This window comes from Sapajus apella, unplaced genomic scaffold (genome assembly GCF_009761245.1).
Source record: "Sapajus apella isolate SASKATOON/1434 unplaced genomic scaffold, GSC_monkey_1.0 scaffold2, whole genome shotgun sequence".
NCBI lineage: Eukaryota > Metazoa > Chordata > Mammalia > Primates > Cebidae > Sapajus > Sapajus apella.
In genome coordinates, this window is record NW_022436942.1 from 1,883,347 (window position 1) to 1,906,390 (window position 23,044).

The 23,044-nt window shown below is 42.1% G+C and overlaps 1 protein-coding gene across 4 annotated transcripts in view; it reads right to left on the bottom strand.

The window, feature by feature from the left end:
- The window catches only part of ARNTL2 (aryl hydrocarbon receptor nuclear translocator like 2), an 81,930-nt gene extending 59,106 nt beyond the window's left edge, over nucleotides 1-22,824 (bottom strand). Inside the window, exon 1 of one of the 4 annotated variants that reach the window (XM_032283835.1) lies at nucleotides 22,639-22,784. In XM_032283835.1, the coding sequence (XP_032139726.1) occupies nucleotides 22,639-22,669 (31 nt within the window). In that variant the 5' untranslated portion in view covers nucleotides 22,670-22,784. Of the gene's footprint in view, nucleotides 1-22,638 lie in introns of all 4 variants that reach the window. The other 3 variants (XM_032283855.1, XM_032283841.1, XM_032283848.1) reach the window with 3 other exon arrangements.
- Nucleotides 22,825-23,044: the final 220 nt, after the last annotated feature.

Consider the following 23,044-nt stretch of genomic DNA (forward strand, 5'->3'; position numbering starts at 1 on the left):
CCAGGCATAGCTCCTTGAGGGCAGGAACCATGTTTTTATTTCCAGTTTAACACAATCCCTGACACACTGCCCACACTCAACAATTGAGGAAATGGTGGATTATTCAATAATTTGTGTTAAGCCAATTCTATAAGGGTATTCAGAAAAAGTTAAATCTCTATTTCTCCTATTTACCATCATCAATTTGTGATGGATATATGAGTTAAATGTAAAGAAATAAAACCATAAAAGTATAACATACATACATATATATATATATATATATATATATATATATGAATAGTCATAACCTTAAAGTGAGGAGAGAATTTTGAAATCTAAAAAATGGCTTTAGGTAAGTTAAGCCACATCTGTACATTTCATTATGTCTTCATTTAAGAAAAGAAAAACATGTTAGCTTTTTTTCTGTTAAGTTTAATTTTCTTTGGTATCATCCTATCAATTTTGCTATCATGCTATCAATATCTTTCTAGATCCAGATTATATCTATCTCCTCCCTAAGCCTCCCCAAAGCAGGCTATGTGCAAAAGTGACCACAAGAACATCAACATCTTCAAGCCAAGTGACCGGCTAACATGTTGAACAAAAAAGCCAAAGAGAGAACAGCAGGGAATTTATTCACTATAGCCATATTCAACTCAGGCAAAGTGAGAGCCCAGGCAGAGTTACAGGAAAGTAAAAGGTTGACATGAGGAAAGAGATACGAATGGTTGGAATAGACTCAGACAATCACTCGGCAGGTGGGAAAATGTAACTAATCTGGATTGAGGCAAATAGTCTGGGAGTAAAACTGTAAACAATGCCAACGTATCAGAGAGCCCCACAGATTATGCTGTGCTAGCCTCACCATTTAAAATGAGCCACAGGGGATCTGTTACCTGATAATGACACATCTTTCCTACCAGTAAGGATAGGCCAGGGAATGTCCCAGGATTGCTCAATGCAACAGCACATACATTTTAGAGCATGTTTAAGGTTAGATGTGGATTTGCTTGTATTGCTCATACTGGACTGTGTACTAAAGACGGCCTTAAAATCAGCAAGTACCCTGGATCTCTTGCACAGTTCATACTAAGGTTGTTTCTTCCTAGCTGATCCTAAGGGCATGGCACTCAGGGTAAAACAAACCAAGTGCATGGGCGTGAACATCAGAAAAATGATGTTTATGGTCTAAACCTTAGAATATATTTAAAACAGTTTTCCAGTTTGCAGTACAACCTGGTTGAAAGGATGATTTTTAAAAAGCTAGCCTGAAAATCCCTGGGACAGAGCACCTGGGAACAAAAAGCAGTTTATGAGTTCTGCTGCAGCAGACCTAAAAGTAGCTGCCCAGCAGCTCTGAATGAACAACAACAGAGCTCGCAGCTCACCATTTGAGCTCCTATAAAGAAGAGACCGTCTCCTCAAGCAGCTCCCTGACCCCTATATATCCAAAAAGACACCTCATAAAAGACAGATCAGATTGACACTAGGCAGGTATCCTTCTGAGACAAAGACAGGAGAAGAAGAAAACTGGTAACAACACTTACTGTTCAGCAGCTGCTGCAGGTGAACCCCAGGCAAGCAGGGCCTGGAGTGAACCTCAGCAGACCTACAGCAGAGGGGCCAGACTGTCAGAAGGAAAACCAAGAAACAAATAACCTCATCATCAACAATCAGAACGTCAATCTGAAAGATTTGAGACCCAATCTGAAAGCCAGCAACTACAAAGTCGACAGGTGGATAAATCCTTAAAGATGGGAAGAAACCAGCGCAAAAAGGATGAAAACACCCGAAACCAGAACACCTCTCCTCCTAAAAGGGATCACAACTCCTCACCAGCAAGGGAACAAGGTTGGATGGAGAACGAGTGTGATGAAATGACAGAATCAGACTTCAGAAGGTGGGTAGTAAGAAACTTCTGTGAACTTAAAGAACAGGTTCTAACCAAATGCAAAGAAACTAAGAACGTTGAAAAAAGATTTGACAAAATGCTAACAAGAATGGACAAAATAGAAAGGAATATAAGTGAATTGATGGAGCTGAAAAACGCAACACGAGAACTTTGTGAAGCCTGCACAAGTATCAACAGCCGAATTGACCAAGCAGAAGAAAGGATATCAGAGGTCGAAGATCAACTCAATGAAATAAAACGGGAAGGCAAGACTGGAGAAAAAAGGGTAAAAAGGAATGAACAAAGTCTCCAAGAAATGTGGGACTATGTGAAAAGACCTAATCTACGTTTGATAGGCATACCCGAATGCGACGAAGAGAATGAATCCAAGCTGGAAAATACTCTTCAGGATATTATCCAGGAAAACTTCCCCAACCTAGCAAGGCAGGCAAACATTCAAGTCCAGGAAATACAGAGAACACCACAAAGATATTCGTCAAGAAGAGCAACCCCAAGGCACATAATTGTCAGATTCACCAGGGTCGAAATGAAGGAGAAAATACTAAGGGCAGCCAGAGAGAAAGGTCGGGTTACCCATAAAGGGAAGCCCATCAGACTCACAGCAGATCTCTCAGCAGAAACCCTACAAGCCAGAAGAGAATGGGGGCCAATATTCAACATCCTTAAAGAAAAGAACTTTCAACCCAGAATCTCCTATCCAGCCAAACTAAGCTTCATAAGTGAAGGAAAAATAAAATCCTTTGGGAACATGCAAGTACTCAGAGAGTTCGTCACCACCAGGCCAGCTCTACAAGAGCTCCTTAAAGAGGCTCTACACATATAAAGGAACAACAAGTACCAGCTCAACTAAAGGGCAAAACAGCCAGCTAGCACCAAAATGGCAGTATCAAATTCACACATAACAATATTAACCCTAACTGTAAATGGACTAAATGCCCCAATCAAAAGACACGGACTGGCAAATTGGATAAAAAGACAAAACCCATCAGTGTGCTGTATCCAGGAAACCCATCTCACATGCAAGGATACACAAAGGCTCAAAATAAAGGGATGGAGGAAGATTTACCAAGCAAATGGAGAGCAAAAAAAAAAGCAGGAGTTGCAATTCTCATCTCTGATAAATTAGACTTTAAAGCAACAAAGATCATAAGAGACAAAGAAGGACATTACATAATGGTAAAAGGATCAATGCAACAAGAAGAGCTAACGATCCTAAATATATATGCACCCAATACAGGAGCACCCAGATACATAAGGCAAGTTCTTAATGACTTACAAAGAGACTTAGACTCCCACACAATAATAGTGGGAGACTTTAACACCCCATTGTCAACATTAGACAGATCAACCAGACAGTAAATTAACAAGGATATCCAGGACTTGAACTCAGACCTGGACCAAGTAAACCTAATAGACATTTACAGAACTCTCCACCCCAAATCCACAGAATATACATTCTTCTCAGCACCACATCACACCTACTCTAAAATTGACCACATAATTGGGAGTAAATCACTCCTCAGCAAATGCAAAAGAAAGGAAATCGTAACAAACAGTCTCTCAGACCACAGTGCAATCAAGTTAGAACTCAGAATTCAAAAACTAACTCAGAACCACACAGCTTCATGGAAACTGAACAACTTGCTCTTGAATGTTGACTGGATAAACAATGAAATGAAGGCAGAAATAAAGATGTTCTTCAAAACCAACGAGAATGAAGACACAACATACCAGAATCTCTGGGACACATTTAAAGCAGTCTCTAGAGGAAAATATATAGCAATAAGTGCCCACATGAGAAGCAAGGAGAGATCAAAAATTGAAACCCTATCGTCAAAACTGAAAGAGCTAGAGGAGCAAGATCAAAAAAACTCAAAGTCTAGCAGAAGACAAGAAATAGCTAAGATCAGAGCAGAACTGAAGGAGATAGAGGCACAAAAAACCCTTCAAAAAAATCAATAAATCCAGGAGCTGGTTTTTTGAAAAGATCAACAAAATAGCCAGACCACTAGCCAGATTAATAAAAAAGAACAGAGAGAATAACCAAATTGATGCAATAAAAAACAATAAAGGGGATATCACCACAGATTCCACAGAAATTCAAACCATCATCAGAGATTATTACAAACAACTCTATGCACACAAACTAATAAACCTGAAAGAAATGGATAAATTCCTGGACACTTGCCTCCTGCCAAGCCTAAACCAGGAAGAAGCCAAAACCCTGAACAGACCCATAACAAGGTCTGAAGTTGAGGCAGCAATTAAGAGCTTACCACCCAAAAAAAGCCCAGGTCCAGATGGGTTCACAGCTGAATTCTACCAGACATACAAAGAGGAGCTGGTACCATTTCTTCTGAAACTATTCCAAACAATACAAAAAGAGGGAATTCTTCCCAAATCATTTTATGACACCAACAACATCCTGATTCCAAAACCCAGCAGAGACTCAACAAGAAAAGAAAACTTCAGGCCAATATCCATGATGAACATAGATGCAAAAATCTTCAATAAAATACTGACAAGCCGATTGCAACAGCACATCAAAAAGCTTATCCACCATGATCAAGTAGGCTTCATCCCGGGGATGCAAGGCTGGTTCAACATACGCAAGTCTATAAACGTAATTCACCACATAAACAGAACCAAAGACAAAAACCACATGATTATCTCAATTGATGCAGAGAAGGCCTTTGACAAAATTCAACAGCCCTTTATGCTAAAAACACTCAATAAGCTAGGTATTGATGGAATGTATCTCAAAATAATAAAAGCTATTTATGACAAACCAACAGCCAATATCATACTGAATGGGCAAAAACTGGAAGCATTCCCCTTGAAATGTGGCACCAGACAAGGATGCCCGCTCTCACCACTGCTATTCAATATAGTATTAGAAGTTCTAGCCAGAGGAATCAGGCAAGAAAAAGAAATAAAGGGCATTAAAATAGGAAAGGAGGAAGTCAAATTGTCTCTATTTGCAGATGACATGATTGTATATCTAGAAGACCCCATTGTCTCAGCCCCAAACCTCCTGAAACTGATAAGCAAGTTCAGCAAAGTCTCAGGATACAAAATCAATGTGCAAAAATCATATGCATTCCTATACACCAATAACAGACTTAAAGAGAGCCAAATCAAGAACAAACTTCCATTCACAATTGCCACAAAGAGAATAAAATACCTAGGAATACAACTAACAAGGAACGTAAAGGACCTCTTCAAGGAGATCTACAAGCCACTGCTCAACGAAATAAGAGAGGACATAAGATGGAGAAACATTCCATGTTCATGGTTAGGAAGAATCAATATCGTGAAAATGGCCATACTGCCCAAAGTAATTTACAGATTCAATGCTATCTCCATCAAGCTACCAATGACCTTCTTCGCAGAGCTGGAAAAAACCACCTTAAACTTCATATGGAACCAAAAGAGAGCCCGCATAGCCAAGTCAATTCTAAGCTAAAAGAACAAAGCTGGGGGCATCACACTACCAGACTTCAAACTATACTACAAGGCTACAGTAATCAAAACAGCATGGCACTGGTACCAAAACAGAGATATAGACCAATGGAACAGAACAGAGGTCTCGGAGGCAACACAACATATCTACAACCATCTGATCTTTGACAAACCAGAAAAAACAAGTAATGGGGAAAGGATTCCCTGTTCAATAAATGGTGTTGGGAAAGCTGGCTAGCCATGTGCAGAAAGCAGAAACTGGACCCCTTCCTGACACCTTACACTAAAATTAACTCCAGATGGATTAAAGACTTAAACATAAGACCTAACACCATAAAAACCCTAGAAGAAAATCTAGGCAAAACCATTCAGGACGTAGGTGTAGGCAAGGACTTCATGACCAAAACACCAAAAGCATTGACAACAAAAGCCAAAATAGACAAATGGGACCTAATCAAACTCCACAGCTTCTGCACAGCAAAAGAAACAATCATTAGAGTGAATCGGCAACCAACAGAATGGGAAAAAATTTTTGCAGTTTACCCATCTGACAAAGGGCTGATATCCAGAATTTACAAAGAACTAAAACAGATTTACAAGAAAAAAACTAACAAGCCCATTCAAAAGTGGGCAAAGGATATGAACAGACACTTTACAAAAGAAGACATACGTGAGGCCAACAAACATATGAAAAAATGCTCATCATCACTGGTCATCAGAGAAATGCAAATCAAAACTACATTGAGATACCATCTCACGCCAGTTAGAATGGCGATCATTAAAAAATCTGGAGACAACAGATGCTGGAGAGGATGTGGAGAAATAGGAACACTTTTACACTGTTGGTGGGAGTGTAAATTAGTTCAACCATTGTGGAAGACAGTGTGGCGATTCCTCAAGGACCTAGAAATAGAAATTCCATTTGACCCAGCAATCCCATTACTGGGTATATATCCAAAGGATTACAAATTGTTCTACTATAAGGACACGTGCACACGAATGTTCATTGCAGCACTGTTTACAATAGCAAAGACCTGGAACCAACCCAAATGGCCATCGACGATAGACTGGATAGGGAAAATGTGGCACATATACACCATGGAATATTATGCAGCCATCAAAAACGATGAGTTAGGGTCCTTTGTAGGGACATGGATGAACCTGGAAACCATCATTCTCAGCAAACTGACAGAAGAGCAGAAGATCAAACACCGCATGTTCTCACTCATAGGCGGGTGTTGAACAATGAGAACACATGGACACAGGGAGGGGAGTACTACACACTGGGGTCATTTGGGGGGGAAATAGGGGCGGGATGGTGGGGGGTGGGAAGCTGGGGAGAAATAGCAAGGGGAGAAATGCCAGATGTAGGTGATCAGGAGGAAGGCAGCAAATCACACTGCCATGTGTGTTCCTATGCAACAATTTTGCATGTTCTTCACATGTACCCCAAAACCTAAAATGCAATAAAATAAATAAATGGGAAAAAAAAAAAGCTAGCCCATTCCCCTATTTGGATGGCCACCAAATGTGAGTGGGTGGTACTTTTCAGCTGTGGTCCTATAACGTCCTGCAGATCAATTAGTAAATATTCCTCCAGCACCTACTATGAACAAGATGCTGAGCTGAGGGCTGGTGATATGATGGTGACAAAAGAGACTAATCCTTCATGGAACCCAAAAATCTAATAGATCTTCCTGTGTATCCTGCAGTTCTACCAGGTATTAATCAAACGTTTTGAATGCCTCTGTTGACATAGGCCAATGAAGGAGAAGGCCAAAATTATTGAGAAATAATATCATTTATGCATACAGTGAAGAAAATGCAGCACGTAATCTTGAAGTTTTGATGTACATAGCCATATCACTTCCCTGTGTGACATTCAATGCCAAAGATGCTGGGTCTATCTCATACTTGACTACTGTACTAAACTACTCTTAGTCCATTTAGTGTTGCTATAGAGACTAGGTAATTTATCAAGAAAAAGGGTTTATTTGGCTCATGATTCTGATAGTGGGAATGTTCAAGATGGGGCATCTGCTTCTGGTGAGGGCCTCAGGCTGCATCCACTCAAGGCAGAAGGTAAAGAAGAGCCAGAATGTGCAGAGATCACATGGGGAGAGTGAAAGCAAGAAGGTCAGGCTGCACCAGGCATTTTAACAACCAGCTTTAACAAACAATTAAATAGAGTGAGAACTCATTTACCCCCAAGAAAGAACATATCTATTCATGGAGGATCCACCCCATGACCCAAATACCTCTCATTAGGCCCCACCTCCAACACTGGAAATCAAACTTCAACATGAGGTTTGAAGGGGAGAAACATCCAAACCATCGCCAACTATACACCTGTGATTTTGAATTTGAAGAGTCTTAAAGTGTATTTTCAAAAACCATGACATCAACTGGGAGCCACAGTCTGACAGTAGACTATGGGAAGAGAATGCTCTCTCTAGCATTGGTGTACGACAGCCACATAGCCAAAGAAAAGTGAGAACCATGGCAAAGGATAGAAGTAAAACTTTGACAACAACGGTCTAGGCCAGGGGCAGTGGCTCACGCCTGTCTAGCACTTTGGGAGGCTGAGTGGGTGGATCACCTGAGGTCGGGAGTTCGAGACCAGCTTGACCAACATGGAGAAATCCCTGTCTCTACTAAAAATACAAAACATTAGCCGGGTGTGGCGACACACACACCTGTAGTCCCAGCTACTCAGGAGCCTGACGCAGAAGAATCGCTTGAACCTGGGAGGAGAAGGTTGCAGTGAGCCGTGATTGCGCCACTGCACTCCAGCCTGGGCAACAGAATGAGACTCTACCTCAAAAAAAAAAAAAAAAAAACAACACAAAGTTTTAATCATCACATTCAAGAGATAAGATAAAGTAGGAATAAGTAGGAAGGTAAAGTTTATAAGACAGAAAGGTCAGAAACATGGCAGTGAGTTTAGTATGAGTTGAATTTGAACAAGCAGTTCAGAATAAGAACAAAAACAGTTATCAAGTCTAACAGACTAAAATGGTTCCAAAGATCATTCATTTGTTCACACATTGTCTCTCATCTGATGGAATAGAAAGGGGGAAGGCTTTTTGAGCTAATTTTAAAAATCTATTATTTGATTAAACTATAAGTATTGCCTTTTAAATATCTGGTTTGATAGTGAAAAATAAACTAGTCTTGCTCTTAAACATTTGGAGAAAATCCTAAAAACATATCTGGTTTTCTTACTTTGCAATAAAAGATTAATTGCAATAAAAGAAGGAAAAAGGAACAAAAGAAATTATCAGCCAGGCATGCTGGCTCTTGCCCATAATCCCAGCACTTCTGTAAAGCCCAGATGGGCAGATAGCTTGAGCACAGGAGTTGGAGACCTGCATGGACAACATGACAAAGCTCCGTTTCTACCAAAAAAAAAAAAAAAAAAAGTACAAAAATTAGCGGGGCATGGTGGTGCGTATCTGTGGTCCCAGCTACTCCAAAGGCAGAGGCTGACACAGGAGAATCACTGGAGCCCAAGGCCGTGGAGGCTGCAGTGAACCATGATCACACCATTGCACTCCAACCTGGGCAACAGAGTGAACCCTGTCTCAATAAAATAAACAATTAAAAAAAGAAATTATCTTGTTCCAATTTACTTATCTTACAGCTAAGAAAACTTAGGCTCAGAGTGGTGAAATAATACACCAAGCTGTGTTTTACATCTTAGTTTAAATAAAAGAGAAAAAAACAGAACTTAAAACAGTTCTCATGCATGTCCCATCCTCATTTACTACAGAAACTGAAAAGGAATAAAAAACACTTAGGATGAATTTCAATGCCACTGCCGAATGCAGCACTCCCCAGCACTACCTTCTAGCATGTGAGCAGGGGGCATCTTGGGGGGAAGCAGTCGTAGTGTGCACTGATTGAGGAAATCTATAAACATAGTGGATCTGGATTTCAACATGACATTTTTCAAAGCTGGAGAGTAGTGGGCTACTTTAAGCCTTTCACGATAGCCTTGAGAAAAAAAATGTGGATGGATTAAAAGAGTTTGAGGCAGAAATACTGGTTAGGAAACCATCCACTGCAGTGAACAAGAATAACCAAGAGAGTGATGAAAACGAGGCCGTCACTACTGTAGGTAGGACCACAGCTGCAGCTGCTGGCATCCCCAACACTGCCACAAATAATATCATCTGCTACTGAATCCTGACATGCCAGGCACTATATGCTTTACATATTTTATACAATCCTCACAGGTCTATGGTGTTTACTATCCCCACTTAGCATGTGAGGAAACCAAGGCTCAGAGAAATAAAGCAACTTCACTATGTCATCTTGGCTACACTACAGTCCTCAGTTATTCTGTCAAACACCAGACTAGGTGTTGCTATGAACGTATTTTGTAGATGTGATTAAAGCCCATGATCAGTTGTCTGTAAATGAGGAAGATTATCCCAGGTAATCTGGGTAGGCCTGATGTAATCGGTTGAAAGGTCTTAAAAGCAGAAGGGAGGCTTCCCTCAAGAAACAGAAACTCCACCTGTGAACAGCAGGGTCAGCCTGCACTGGAGTTCAGCCCGCCTTTACTGACAACCTGCTCTGTGGGTTTCAGTCTTGCCTAGCCAGCCCCACAGTTGCATAAACCAATCCCTTGCAATTAATCTCTTAATATGTATCTCCTATTGGTTATGCTCCTCTGGTTGAACCCTGACTAATACACATGCCAAACATCACGCAATTGTTAAGTGAGAGACCTCAGATGCCCTCAAAGTCAAATTAGGCCAGTATGCTACACTCCCTCCCAGAAGTTTTAGACATCAGCACTCCACAGAAATGGAACCACATCCAAATGTGCAGACACTAAAGGAATGCAATCTAGGGCAAGGTTAAAAGCTCTGAAGGCCACTCTGCCTGGGTTCAAGCCCTAGTTCTGCCACCTTAACCTTAGGCAATGTACTTAAATTCTCTATGCCTCAGTTTCCTCATCTGAAACATGGGTTAACAATAGTACCTACCTCATCAGTTGCTGATGATTCAATGAGTTATGCCATGCAAAGCATTTAGAACACCGAGCACATAGTAAATACTCAATAAAGATTAGGAATTTTAACTTTTTAACAGAACCAAAGACAGGGTTATAAATGCTGAGCTTTTGAAACAGAGAAAAGAGGGAGGAGAAACACTCATGATGACTATAAGGAAATTGGAATCAAGGGAGGAAACCACTCATTTGTGATGCAGAATATAATCAGAATGATATAAGCGCTGAAGAATGTTTCCCTGACTATGACCATTCCAGAAAAGGCCAGCATTTCATAGGCATTATACCTAATCCAGGGATGGGCAAAAGCAAGAAATCACAGTTCATCAGAATTTCAGTTCCATATCAACACAGAAAAGTTCCCTAACTTGTTCTAGGGCTGATTGATCCCCATGCAAAAGTAGAATGCAGGATTTAACATTTCCAACATCAGCAGGTTTTTCCAATGGCACAAAAACGTATTTAGATTTGGATGGTCTACACCGAGTTTACTATTATATACTGGAAAATACAGCTCAACAAATTACAATTCCTGCAGGTTATGAGCAAACAGTAGACACAAGGTAGGCCATTATCATGATTCACATTAGTCAGGCATGTTGGATATGCCAAATTCTACACAAAGCCTACAAAAGATAGGTGATTCCTAACAACTCAAGTAGCAACAAGATGAGACACCTTCTGTTTAACTTTGGGGGAAAAAAGCATCAGTGTTCATACAAGTATTTGTCTATCTTTTCACTGAGTGGTGATTATTCTAGAAAAAAGGAAAGAGGCTTTTTAAAAAAAGGAAGCAGGACACTTCAACAAGCAAATGTTAAAGTTTTACAAATACAATGTTTAACAATGTAGATTTTAAAAGCAATAAAACCCAAAGTGATATCTAGGGCTTTAATACACTCCAGGCATACTATGCCCTAGTAACCATGTTGATCATAATCCAAAGTTGCTTCCTAAAAAATATTTAATGAAAATTATTTCTAAACCTTTTGCTAAATAATTTGCCCTGGATGCCTTCAAGGCTTTGAAGTGTGAATTGAACATCTCTCTAAGATCGGGCTATTTTGGCTATGACTACATAGCACAGAAGTGGCTATGATTATTGTTGAAAGGAAGTGATAAGCCAAAAGTACTTTCAAGTTGAAAACCAAAGAAAAGGAGAATTGTCCTAAAGAAGCCACTAGCAGCATGATGCATGCAAAATTGGATTTAGTCTCTCTTTTCTAGGTCAGAGTGGTTGCCCCAGTGACTTGTTATAGAAAAGATGGCCCACCTACAATGCAATATTGTTTGTTTCCATGGTAGTGTAAGCACAGCCTATCTTTGGGTGCCATGTAAACTCACAGAGGAAATTTATTTCTCCAACCAGGGAGCTGATACATGTTCAAGGAGAGAAGACAGAGCTGCAGACTGTGTTCATTATTTCATCAAAACTTTTCTCTAGATCTTTAACAAAACAACTATTAATCTTGATAATCTTCTCCTTTTAAAATCTATTGATAACACAATCTGTCAAGTATTCAATCAATTTCAATCCCATCTACTGTATAGATGGTATAAATTCAATCTACAGATCAGATGTATACTGATCTAGCTCTTAAAATCTTCATTTCTATAAAATATACTTACAGCTTAAGTATTCTATAGACACAATAATATATTCTCCCTATATTCTCTGCTTCTAAGGAAAAGAGATGATGTATTTTGCTATATAGAAAGAGTTTCTGTTTACAAGTAACTTCTAAGCCAGAGATCCTCTGCACTGTAACTGAATTAAAATAAGAACAACTGCCTGGTTGCAGTGGCTCATGCCTGTGATCCCAGCACTTTGAGAGGCCAAGGTGGGCAGATCACTTGAGGCTAGGAGTTCGAGACCAGCCTGGCCATCATGGTGAAACTCTGTCTCTACTAAAAAAAATACAAAATTAGCTGGTTGTGGTGGTACACAGCTGTGGTCTCAGATATTTGGGAGGCTAAGGCATGAGAATCACTTGAACCTGGGAGGTAGAGGTTGCAGTGAGCAGAGATTGCACCCCTGCACTTCGGCTTGGGCGACAGAGTGAGATTCTGTTTTAAAAAAAAAACTCTCCTGTCACCACACTTAGGTGTTTCCATGAGTGCTCTCTTCATATTAGGAGTATGTTCTGATGCAGGGCACTGGATTTCTTATTGTTTATAAACCTTCATTAAGTGTTTGTACTGGAAGTTAAGGCTAAGGGTCTTCAGCTTTGCCCCACGCAGCTGCACAGGAAAAGTCTGTGAGCATTGTTAAGTTCTTTTCTGCAAGCATGCCTGGAGCACATGGCCCTATCAAGGGCACAGAGTGATGGGAACGGAAGAACAACACAGGTCATTATGCTGAATAAATGCCGAAAGTTTCCCAACAGGCTGCCATGGAAATAAATGAAATAGTATTTACGCTTTTCAGAAGAATGTGAAGTATATTTAAAGACAGAAGTAGCTGCCTTAACCAAAACCAGTAGCACTTCAAAAAGCTTATCCACCATGATCAAGTAAGCTTTATCCCTGGGTAGCAAGTTTGGTTCAACATATGCAAATCAATAAATATGATTCATTGCATAAACAGAACTAGAGACAAAAAAACACAGGACTATCTCAACACCTTTTCATGATTATCAATTTTTGATAAAATTCAACACCTTTTCATGTTAAAAATCCTGAAGAGAATAGGTATTGAAGAAATATACCTCAAAATAATAAGCGCTACCTATAACAAACCCATAGCCAACATCGTACTGAATGAGTGCTGGAAGTATTTCCCTTGAAAACTGGCACAAGACAAGGATGCCCTCTCTCACCACTCCTGTCCAATGCAGTATTGGAAGTCGTGGCCAGGGTAGTCGGTCAAGAGGAAGAAATAAAGAGCATTCAAGTTGGAGGAAAGGAAATCAAACTATCCCTTTTTGCAGATGATATGATTCTGTATCTAGAAAACCCCATAGTCTTGGGCCAAAAGCACCTTAAGCTGATAAATAATTTCAGCAAAAATCTCAGGATACAAAATAAATGTGCAAAAATCACCAGCATTCCTAGATACCAACAACCGTCAAGCTGAGAGCCAGACAAGGAATGTGGTCCCATTCATAATTGCCATAAAAAGAATAAATACAAAGAACACAGTTAACGGGGAGGAGAAAGACCTCTACAATGAGAATGATAAAACACGGCTCAAAGAAATCAGAGATGACACAAACAAATGGAAAAACATTCCATGCTCATGGATAGGAAGAATCAATATTGTTAAAATGGACATACTGAGGGAAGGTGTTCTTTTTCCGGGTCCATAAGGGGGCGTAGTTTTAAGGGCATGAATTTCCCAGCGCCATGCCCCCAACCCATCTCTCTCCATCTGGGAGATTTAATGGTTTATGTTTGAATTTCACAGGCGCAGGAAGAAACTAACAGTCAATCACCCCAGCGGCTGTCTAAAGGAACTCCTTTCACTGGCCAGAGGAACTTGGGAAGGTGGGAATGTCTCCCAGGATAAATTCCCCTGCTCCTTCGCCCACACCTGATTTCCAGCTCTCTGGAATCCCTCTCACATGGTGGGAGGTCCTTTTCCCCTCTGAGATTTCCCCTCTGGAATCCCCTTCCACACTCTTCGTGGAAGTCTTTCTCTTCTTCTCTTTACTTAAATAAAATCACCTTCCTGCAACACTTCTTGGGTCCGATATTTACTTTTACAAGCGTACAGCGCACCTGCAGTGGTCCTGTCGCTTATTGTTTAAGAGACTGGAGACCAAGAACCCACAGCATTCTCTTGGGGGAGCTGTGCCTCACCAGCACCCAAGAAAAAAAACCCAGTTACAATACTATCCAAAGCAGTTTATAGTTTCAATAGTATTCGTATCAAACTACCAATGACATTCTTCACAAAACTAGAAGATACTGTTTTAAAATTCTTATGGAACAACAACAACAAAAAAAGCCCAAATAGCCAAAGCAATCCTAAGTAAAAAGAAGAAAGCTGGAGGAATCACCATTGCCTAACTTCAAACTATACTACAAAGCAACAGTAACCAAACAGCATGGGAGAGGTAGAAAAACAGACACATAGAATAATGGAACAGAATAGAGCTCAGAAATAAGGCTAAAAACCAACAACCATGTGATCTTCAACAAAGCTGACAAAAACAAGCAATGGGGAAAGGACTCCCTATTCAATAAACAGTGCTGGGATAACTGACTAGCCATATGCAAAAGACTGAAACTGAATCCCTTCCTTATGCCATAAACAAAAACCAACTCAAAGTGGATTAAAGACTTAAATGTAAAACCCCAAACCATAAAAACCCGGAAGACAACCTAGGCAATACCATCCTGGACATAGAAACAGGCAAAGATTTCATTATGCAAGACACCAAAAGCAATTGTGCCAAAAGCAAAAATGGATAAATGGGATCTAATTAAACTAAAGAACTTCTCTACAGCAAAGGAAACTATCAACAGAGTGAAAAGACAGTCTACAGAATGGGAGAAAAGTTTTTGCAAATTATGCATCTAGCAAAGGTCTAATATCCAGCATCTCTTTGGAACTTAAACAAATTTACAAGAAAAAAAGCCAACAATTCCATTAAAAAGTGGGCAAAGGCACAGAGGGATAGGTACAGTCTCCACCGCCCTGGAGCCAAGAGTCTTTCACACCACCTGTCCTTGCATACACACCAAATGGAACAGTAGCCATCCTTTCCCTCCTAAACATACTACCTTAACCTATCTTTTGGGACTTAGCCCACCGCTCCCTCTCATTTCCCATTAAGTCTGAGAAGCAAGAGCTAGGTTAGGCAAGGAGGAGGTTGGCCAGAGATGGGGAACAGCCAGGTGCCCTAGTCCTCTGATTTTTCCTCCATCCTGCTCACCACCTCTCTGGGTACTCACAGCCTTCTCTTGGGAACAGCTGGGGCCAGGACTGGGTCACCTAGGAGCTGAATCAGCATCTCCTCCTGAGTCCCAGGGCCCCTGCAGTTCCCAGTCTCTTCGGTCTTGCAGCCCTTGCCTCTTTCCCACAGGTTCCACTTTACATCCACCTTTTCCTTTTGTTCAATTTTATTTTTATTTTTTTTATTATTAAATGATGTGGTCTATGAAAACAAGAATCTTAGTTTAAAAAAAAAAAGTGGGAAAAGGACATGAACAGACACTTTTCAAAAGAAGACATACATGTGGCCAAGAAGCCTATTAAAAAAAGCTCAACATCATCGATTATTAGAGCAATGCAAATCAAAACCACAATCAGATTGCCACCTCATACCAGTCTGAATGGCAATTATTTAAAAGTCAAAAAATAACAGATACTGGCGAGATTGCAGGGAAAACACTGTTGGTAGAAGTGTAAATTAGTTCAATCACTGTGGAAAGCAGTGTGGCAATTCCTCAAAGAGCTAAAAACAGAACTACCATTCAACCCAGTAATCCAATTACTGTGTATATAACCATAGGAATATAAATTGTTCTATTATAAAGACACATGCATATTTCATTGCAGCACTGTTCACGAAAGCAAAGACATAGAATAAACCTAGGTTCCCATAAATGGTAGACTAGACAAAGAAAACGTGGTAAATATCCACCATGGAATACTATGCAGCCATAAAAAAGAATGAGATCGTGTCCTTTGCAGGAACATGGATGGAGCTGGGGGCCATTATCCTTAGCAATCTAATGCAGAAACAGAAAACCAAATACCACATGTTCTCACTTATAAGTGAGAGCTAAATGATGAGATCACATGGACACATAAAGGGAAACAGCACACATTGAGGCCTACTGGAGGCTGGAAGATTGGAGAAGGGAGAGGATCAGAAAAAATAACGAATGGATACTAGGCTTAATACTTGGGTAATGAAATAACCTGTACAACAAACCCCTGTGATACAAGTTTACCTATATAACAAACCTGCACATGTACTCCTGAACTTAAAAGTTAAAAATAAAAAGATAGTAGTAGTTCCCTTTTAAGGAAAGAAAAGAAGATGAAAGAAAGAAGGGGCCCAGATAACTTGGAGTGAAGACTAAAACCTAAGAGCCAACCATCTGGCAGGAACCAGGAATCAGTAAGCTTTCCAGCTTTCTTACTGATCAGAAATATGCCATAATTTGCCTTTCAAGGTGATTTAAAAGCTCTGTTGCCAGGAACCAAAAAGAAGATGCATGTATCCTCCCTTTTGTCAAGTAGGAAAATCACCTGTGTGTAAGACAGGCTGCCTCTGTTCACTGTCCACGCTGCATCACAGATCTTGGAGGGGAAGCCCAGTAGAAAATGATGAAACTTCAGTAGGCCAATTCTTTCTTTTTTAGTTTTCCTATCCACAGCCAAAAGATACTAACATCAGTTCTTCTACACATGTCACTGGTGATTTTCCATTTCCATGCCTACTCTGTTCCCTGGAGGACACCTTCCCCTAATTTTTTTATTCTGCTTCTCCAAGAGTTATCTTTCTATCAATACTAAAATTAGCCCCTTCTCTGAAAGCCTTCTGTGGTTCCCTCCTTCATGAACTAGATATAATTTCTCCCAACTGTGGGGGAGAAGGCTAACTCCTAACAGCCCATATGTTGTACCATGTTCCTATCTTGTATTACAAATATTTTGGCTGCATTTCACACCCAGCCTAATAGATTTTGTAAGCTCTTTAACCACTTCACCTGCTTTATGCACTTCTGCTTCTCTGTTTGCCTAGTAAATAGTGTATATTTAATGGATACTGTAAGAATGAACTAACCCCTTCCACACCTTAAACAAACCGTCCTTCATTCAAAATCTGCAAGCCTTTATTAAGCACTTAATAGGTGCAAGAAATTGGAGATTATAAAGATGAGGCCAATTCTGGCCTCCTAGTAATGTGAAACTTAAATGTGGAGCTAAGAAACCAAATAACTTGTGGCAAACAGGTACGAGTGTTATCATAGGCACACGTAAAAAACTACAGTGTGAAAATAGAAGGGGAGAATAAATTCAATTTGGGTGACGAGGAAGTTCTGGGAAGGTTGCATGAGGAAAAGGTGAAAATCATTTGTTGAAGGTCAGAGTTCATTAAACAATTTGTAATCATTATCTCATTGAATTCTCACAACCTTCCAAGTTAGGTATTTTACCCCTATTTTACAGATAAGGAAATTGGGGCTCAGAGAAGTTTTTAATATTTGACCGAGTATACATAGCTGATAAGTAATGAAACCAGAAATCGCAAGCCCAATGGCCTATTTCCAAAGCTTATACTGATTTTCCTACACAAGATCTTCTCCGCACATACAAAAAAAAGTGACAGCTGCGCTCAGCCTTCAAGCCTGATTGGTTAAAATTTTCCAGGCCCATCTAGAGGGAGGGCAGGGGCATTCCAGGAACAGCCAACAGCCTGAGGAAAGGTCTGGAGGTGGGAAAGCATACAGCATATTGGGGAAAGGAAGATCCCTTCACATAATTGAGTAGAGGATATATCAGAGGGGTAAAGGTGGAGGCACTTTGGTCAAGAAGGGTAGTAGATGGTTCTCTACTTTCCCTATGCTTGAAAAATATGATAAAGTGTATTTCTCATCTACTTAAAAATGCATGAAATGTTGTAAGTAAAACATTTTGAATGTCTTGGAAGTGACTGTTTTATTTCAATAGTCTTAACCTTCAATTCTAAATATCCTTTAATGCAAAGCATAGAGTAGAAAAATGATTCTCTTTACATTTCCTTTTCCTTCAGACTTCTTTGTTTTTAATCTCTCTGTAATGATACTACCTAGAGATTGAAACCATAAGTTTAAAGACTAGAGAAAAGAAATACAAATAATTTAGCTACATAAATATCAAATGTCCTATCATGCCAACCATTTAAGTATTTTCTGGTGAGAGTGTTAACACTGTATAACTGAACTGATTTTAAGAAGTTAAAATAATTTTTTAAGTTTAAAAATACTCTTTTTTTTCAGGCTGGAGTGCACTGGGACAATCTCAGCTCACTACAACGTCCGCCTCCTGGTTTCAAGCGATTCTCCCACCTCAGCTTCCTGAGTAGCTGGGATTACAGGCATGCACCACCAACACCCAGCTAACTTTTGTATTTTTTAGTAGAGAGGGGGTTTCACCATGTTGGCCAGGCTGGTCTTGAACTCCTGACCTCAAGTGATCGGACTACCACAGCCTCTCAAAATGCTGGGATTACAGGCGTGAGCCACCGTACCCAGCCAGGTTTAAAAATATTTTAAGTTGGGCCAGGCATGGTGGATCGCACCTGTAATCCCACCACTTTGGGAGGCCGAGGTGGGCAGACCACGAGGTCAAGAGATCGAGACCATCCTGGCCAACATGGGGAAACCCCATCTCTACTAAAAAAATACAAAAATTAGGCCGGGAACAGTGGCTCACTCCTGTAATCCCAGCATTTTGGGAGGCTGAGGCGGGTGGATCACGAGGTCAGGAGTTCAAGACCAGCCTGGCCAACATGGTGAAACCCCGTCTCTACTAAAAAATACAAAAATTAGCTGGGCATGGCGGCTCGTGCCTGTAATACCAGCTGCTTGGGAGGCTGAGGTAGGAGAGTTGTTTGAACCGGGACCTGGGAGGCGTCACTGCACTCTAGCTTGGGCTACAGAGCGAGACTCCATCTCAAAAAAAAAAAAAAAAAAAAATACAAAAAATTAGCTGGGCGTGGTGGCTCACACCTGTAGTCCCAGCTACTTGGGAGCCTGAGGCAGGGAATCGCTTGAACCAGGGAGTCGGAGGTTGCAGCGAGCCGAGATGGCGCCACTGCACTCCAGCCTGGCAACAGAATGAGATGCTGTCTGAAAAAAAAATTTTTTTAAGTTAAAAAACTGGGTGGGTAAATGGGATATTGTAGCCTAGTGTGATACAATATAAATAGTATGTGTCAGGGACCAGTAAGTATGACAGCACCTGACTAAGAGAAGGAAACAGGGTGGGGCAGGGCATGCATAGCTAAGAATTGCATAAATTATCAGTATATATCTAGAAATACTACACGCTACTACGGAGAATATATCCCACCTGCAGTCCCAGTAAGGGCTTACACTGAAGGCTCTTAGTTCCCACAGGCTCTTGCCACTGGGAAGGGGCGAGGCACTGGGCAAGGCAGGGGCTACAGAGGGATGGGATGCTTAGAACCAGGGGAGCCACTCCAGGTAGTAAACTTGCAAAAACCAGGGCAGGGAATCACTGTCTCACAGAGTAGGCAGGTGTCTCAGGTACCTTTGCTTCCTGTAAGGCACATGGCATACTCTGAGGCCCCTGGTAATGCTTCTGTCTATGATGATGCTAATGACCCAGATCCCAAGCACCCAAGTAATTCAATTGTCACTGCAGAGAAGTGGAGGTCTTCAATTAAATGGGACAACTGAAACTGGGGCTACTAGAATGAATTGTTATTGGCTCATTTATGATTTTCTGAACACGACAAAGGGGGATTTTAAAAGGATGCTACCTCAGTGTCCACAGCACAGAACAACACCATGCTTTTTAGAACCAGGAAGTCATTTCACAAGGATAAAGTACACTGAAATCACTCTTATCCTACTGACATTTTGGCTCTCCCTACACATTTTAAACATTAGTTTTTGTTTTTCCTGGAGTCAAACTTTGATGGAGTGTCAGTCCCTCCCCTCCCCTCCATCTCCTTCCTTCACTCTCTCCTTCCTCTTCCTTTTCCCTCTCCTCCTCTCTTTACTTCACACTTGCCCTCCTTCCTTCTTCTCCCTCCTCTCTCACTCTTTCTCGCTTCCCTTCTCTCTTTTCCTCCGCCTTAAATATTAATTAGCCCATCCTAGTTTATCTTGAGTCAAGCATTTCTGGCTGAAATTTTGCCCAAGAATCCATGCCAGGAACAGGAGCTTATGCAAGGTTGATTGGGACATGACTTTTGATTGCTGACTCACGAAATGAATTTAAACCACTATAATTGCAGAACCACATGTAAAACAGTTGAATCTTATAATATCATAGGTGAAAACATGAAATGGTAAGAAAAGGGAAGGTGAGAAAGCTGCCCCACAGATGCCTTGACCCCAGATCATCTCTGGCCACCAGTCTTGGAAATGTGCTGCTCCTCAAGACCGCCCTCTTCCTAACTCCAAGGATTCTGGAATCATTTATCAGGAGGACACCCAGTCACTTGGCAGCATGCTCAATCTCAGTGTTTACCATCTAAAACAGATGGGATGGGGAAACCCACAGTTTGGCTTATGCTGTTAAACAAAAACCTTAGGGCCAGTTTTGCAGAGGGCCACCAACTGGCCCAGAGGCCTGTTTATGTTTTCCCTCTGGGGATAGGGAGAAATAGTAAAAACATACATATATTGTTTTTTTCCTAGAGACTTCCATTGAGAATTTTATTTTATTTTTACCACTCTTTAGATAAACAGGTGTCTGGAAGTGAGCACACTTGCTCATTAGCACCACCAACTCAGATGGGAAAGAAACCAAAGCTGTATCATTGAGAGCCATGGATTTTAACTAGTTCTGTCACGTCCTGGCTGTATAACTGTGAGCCAGCCTCAGTTTTCTCATCTGTGAAATGGAGATACCACCTACATCACAAAGCTGCTGTAAGACTAACGGAAGCACCCCTTGTGAAAGGTCTGGGACATCTTAGGTACTTATCATACCTTCAGGCTCTCCCAGCCTCCACAGAAACATTGCTACCCTTAACTAAGAAAATTTAATTGTTATTATTTCCAACTTTACATTTGATATGCAAAGAGCAATGAACTATTTATCTAAAATAGATAAATAACAATAAACTTTATCTAAAAGCTTGTATGCCGTAAGTCCATAAGACTTCTCTGCAGAAAGTTGTTCTTCGAATTAGTAGGTGCATTTTTTTCCTTCTTTCTTCCCCCCTTCCCTTTCCACTTCCCCTTCCTCTCTTCCTCCCTTTCTTAATGGACCAGACAGGACTCACCAATTTCACAAGCAAATTGGAGTTGTAAATTAATAACTACATTAAGCTAATGTTTTATGAAACACTATTTCCTCAGCATCGGGCTAAGCATTTTATTTGCATTCATATCTAATTTAATCCTAGCAATCCCATAAAGCGGACTGCATCGTTATCTCCATTTTACAGATGGGAGAACATAGACTAAGGGAATTCAAATAACCTGGGTGACACAGACAGTAAAGGGCAGAACTCAATCACAAGACTGAGCAAAAAGGGTGTAGAGCTTAACACCAGACATGCCATCTTCTATTTTCAACAAAGGATTTACCTAAAACTACAAATAGTCAAATGATGGAATTTCTCAAATCTCCCCACAATCTAAATTCCCACATTATATTAGAATTTCAAAAGCCACCTCCTCTCATGGCCTTATTTCAGAGAAGTATCTAAAACTCTATCACCTTATTCCAAAAGGAAAGGGGAGAATTAACTGCTTCCCTGAACTTCTCTGCCAATCTTCCTTTAGTTATTTCTGTTTTCCTGCCTCCCATTGGTCTTAACAGCTATTTTATAATCATTCCATAATTGTGAGCAGTAGTCCCAAAGGCCCCATTGTAAGAAACCACAGAATACGGCCGGTGAATACTAGCGAGACGGAAAAAGCACAGCAAACTTCCTACTCTGTTCACAAAAATACCTCAGAAATATATCATCGAACCAGCTAACTCCACTGACGACTTTCCTGAAGCTGCAGTGGTGGAAGGCGTCGCTGACGGAGGGCTGTCGCGGTCCCGGAGTGTGGCCCCCAGTCCACGCGCACCTGTCCGCCTGCGCGCTGAAGCCGGGAAGCCGCGAGTCTTTTCAGCTCAGAGGGGAGCGGTTCGCATGACCCGGGTTCCGTCCACGGCTGCTGACAATTGTTTTACACGAAAGAAAGAAGAGACGTAAAGTCCCCGCGGGGATGCAAGCCTTGCCGACGCTGAGGCGGGCTCCCAGCGGTGGGAGGAGGCGGCTGCTCCCATCCCAGGGTGCAGGGTCCGTCGCCGGCTCCCTTTCGCCAATGCACCCGGCTCGGGACCCCGACAGATACAGCGTCCTGAGCGCCGGCGGCGACCCCGGGTCCCCTCCCCACGCGCCGCGGCCCCGGAGGACGCGCCGGGCGCCGCGCCGCACCTGTGCCCCCAGGGGCGGCCTTGTCCCAGCGCCCCTCGGAGGCAACGCAACGCCGGGCCCGAGGGAACAGGGGCGGGCGCTTCCCTCGGGGCACAGGGGGCAGACCTGGCGTCGCGGAGGCGCCCCCAGCGCGTCAGGCGCCGCGCGCCCACCCGGGGCGGCCGTCTCGCCGCCCGCAGCCTCACCTCCCGCCGCAGCCTCCTCTTCCGCCGCCATCGCAGGAGCCACCCGGCCGGCTCCGCAGCCCCGTGGCTGGCAGCATGGAGGAGCCCCGGGCCCGCCCTGCCCCGGCCCAGGCGGCGGCTCCGGAGCGGGGAAGCGGGGACTGGCGGGCCCTGCCCGGTGCCGCGGCGGCCGCCACCGCAGCCCCTGGGCGCGCAGCCGACGCCGCCCCGCAGCCCGGCCGGCCGCGGCTACTGAGCATGCGGACTGGGGCCAGGCGCCCGCCGCTCTGGGCGCCCTGGGGCTCCCCGGCGGGAACGGGACCCGGGCGAAGGGCGGAGTCGCCGCGGACACCGCCCCGCCGAGCCCTCCCCCAGTCGGGTCTTTCTAGCAACCCGCCCATTGAAAACAGGCTTCCATGCTCATAGC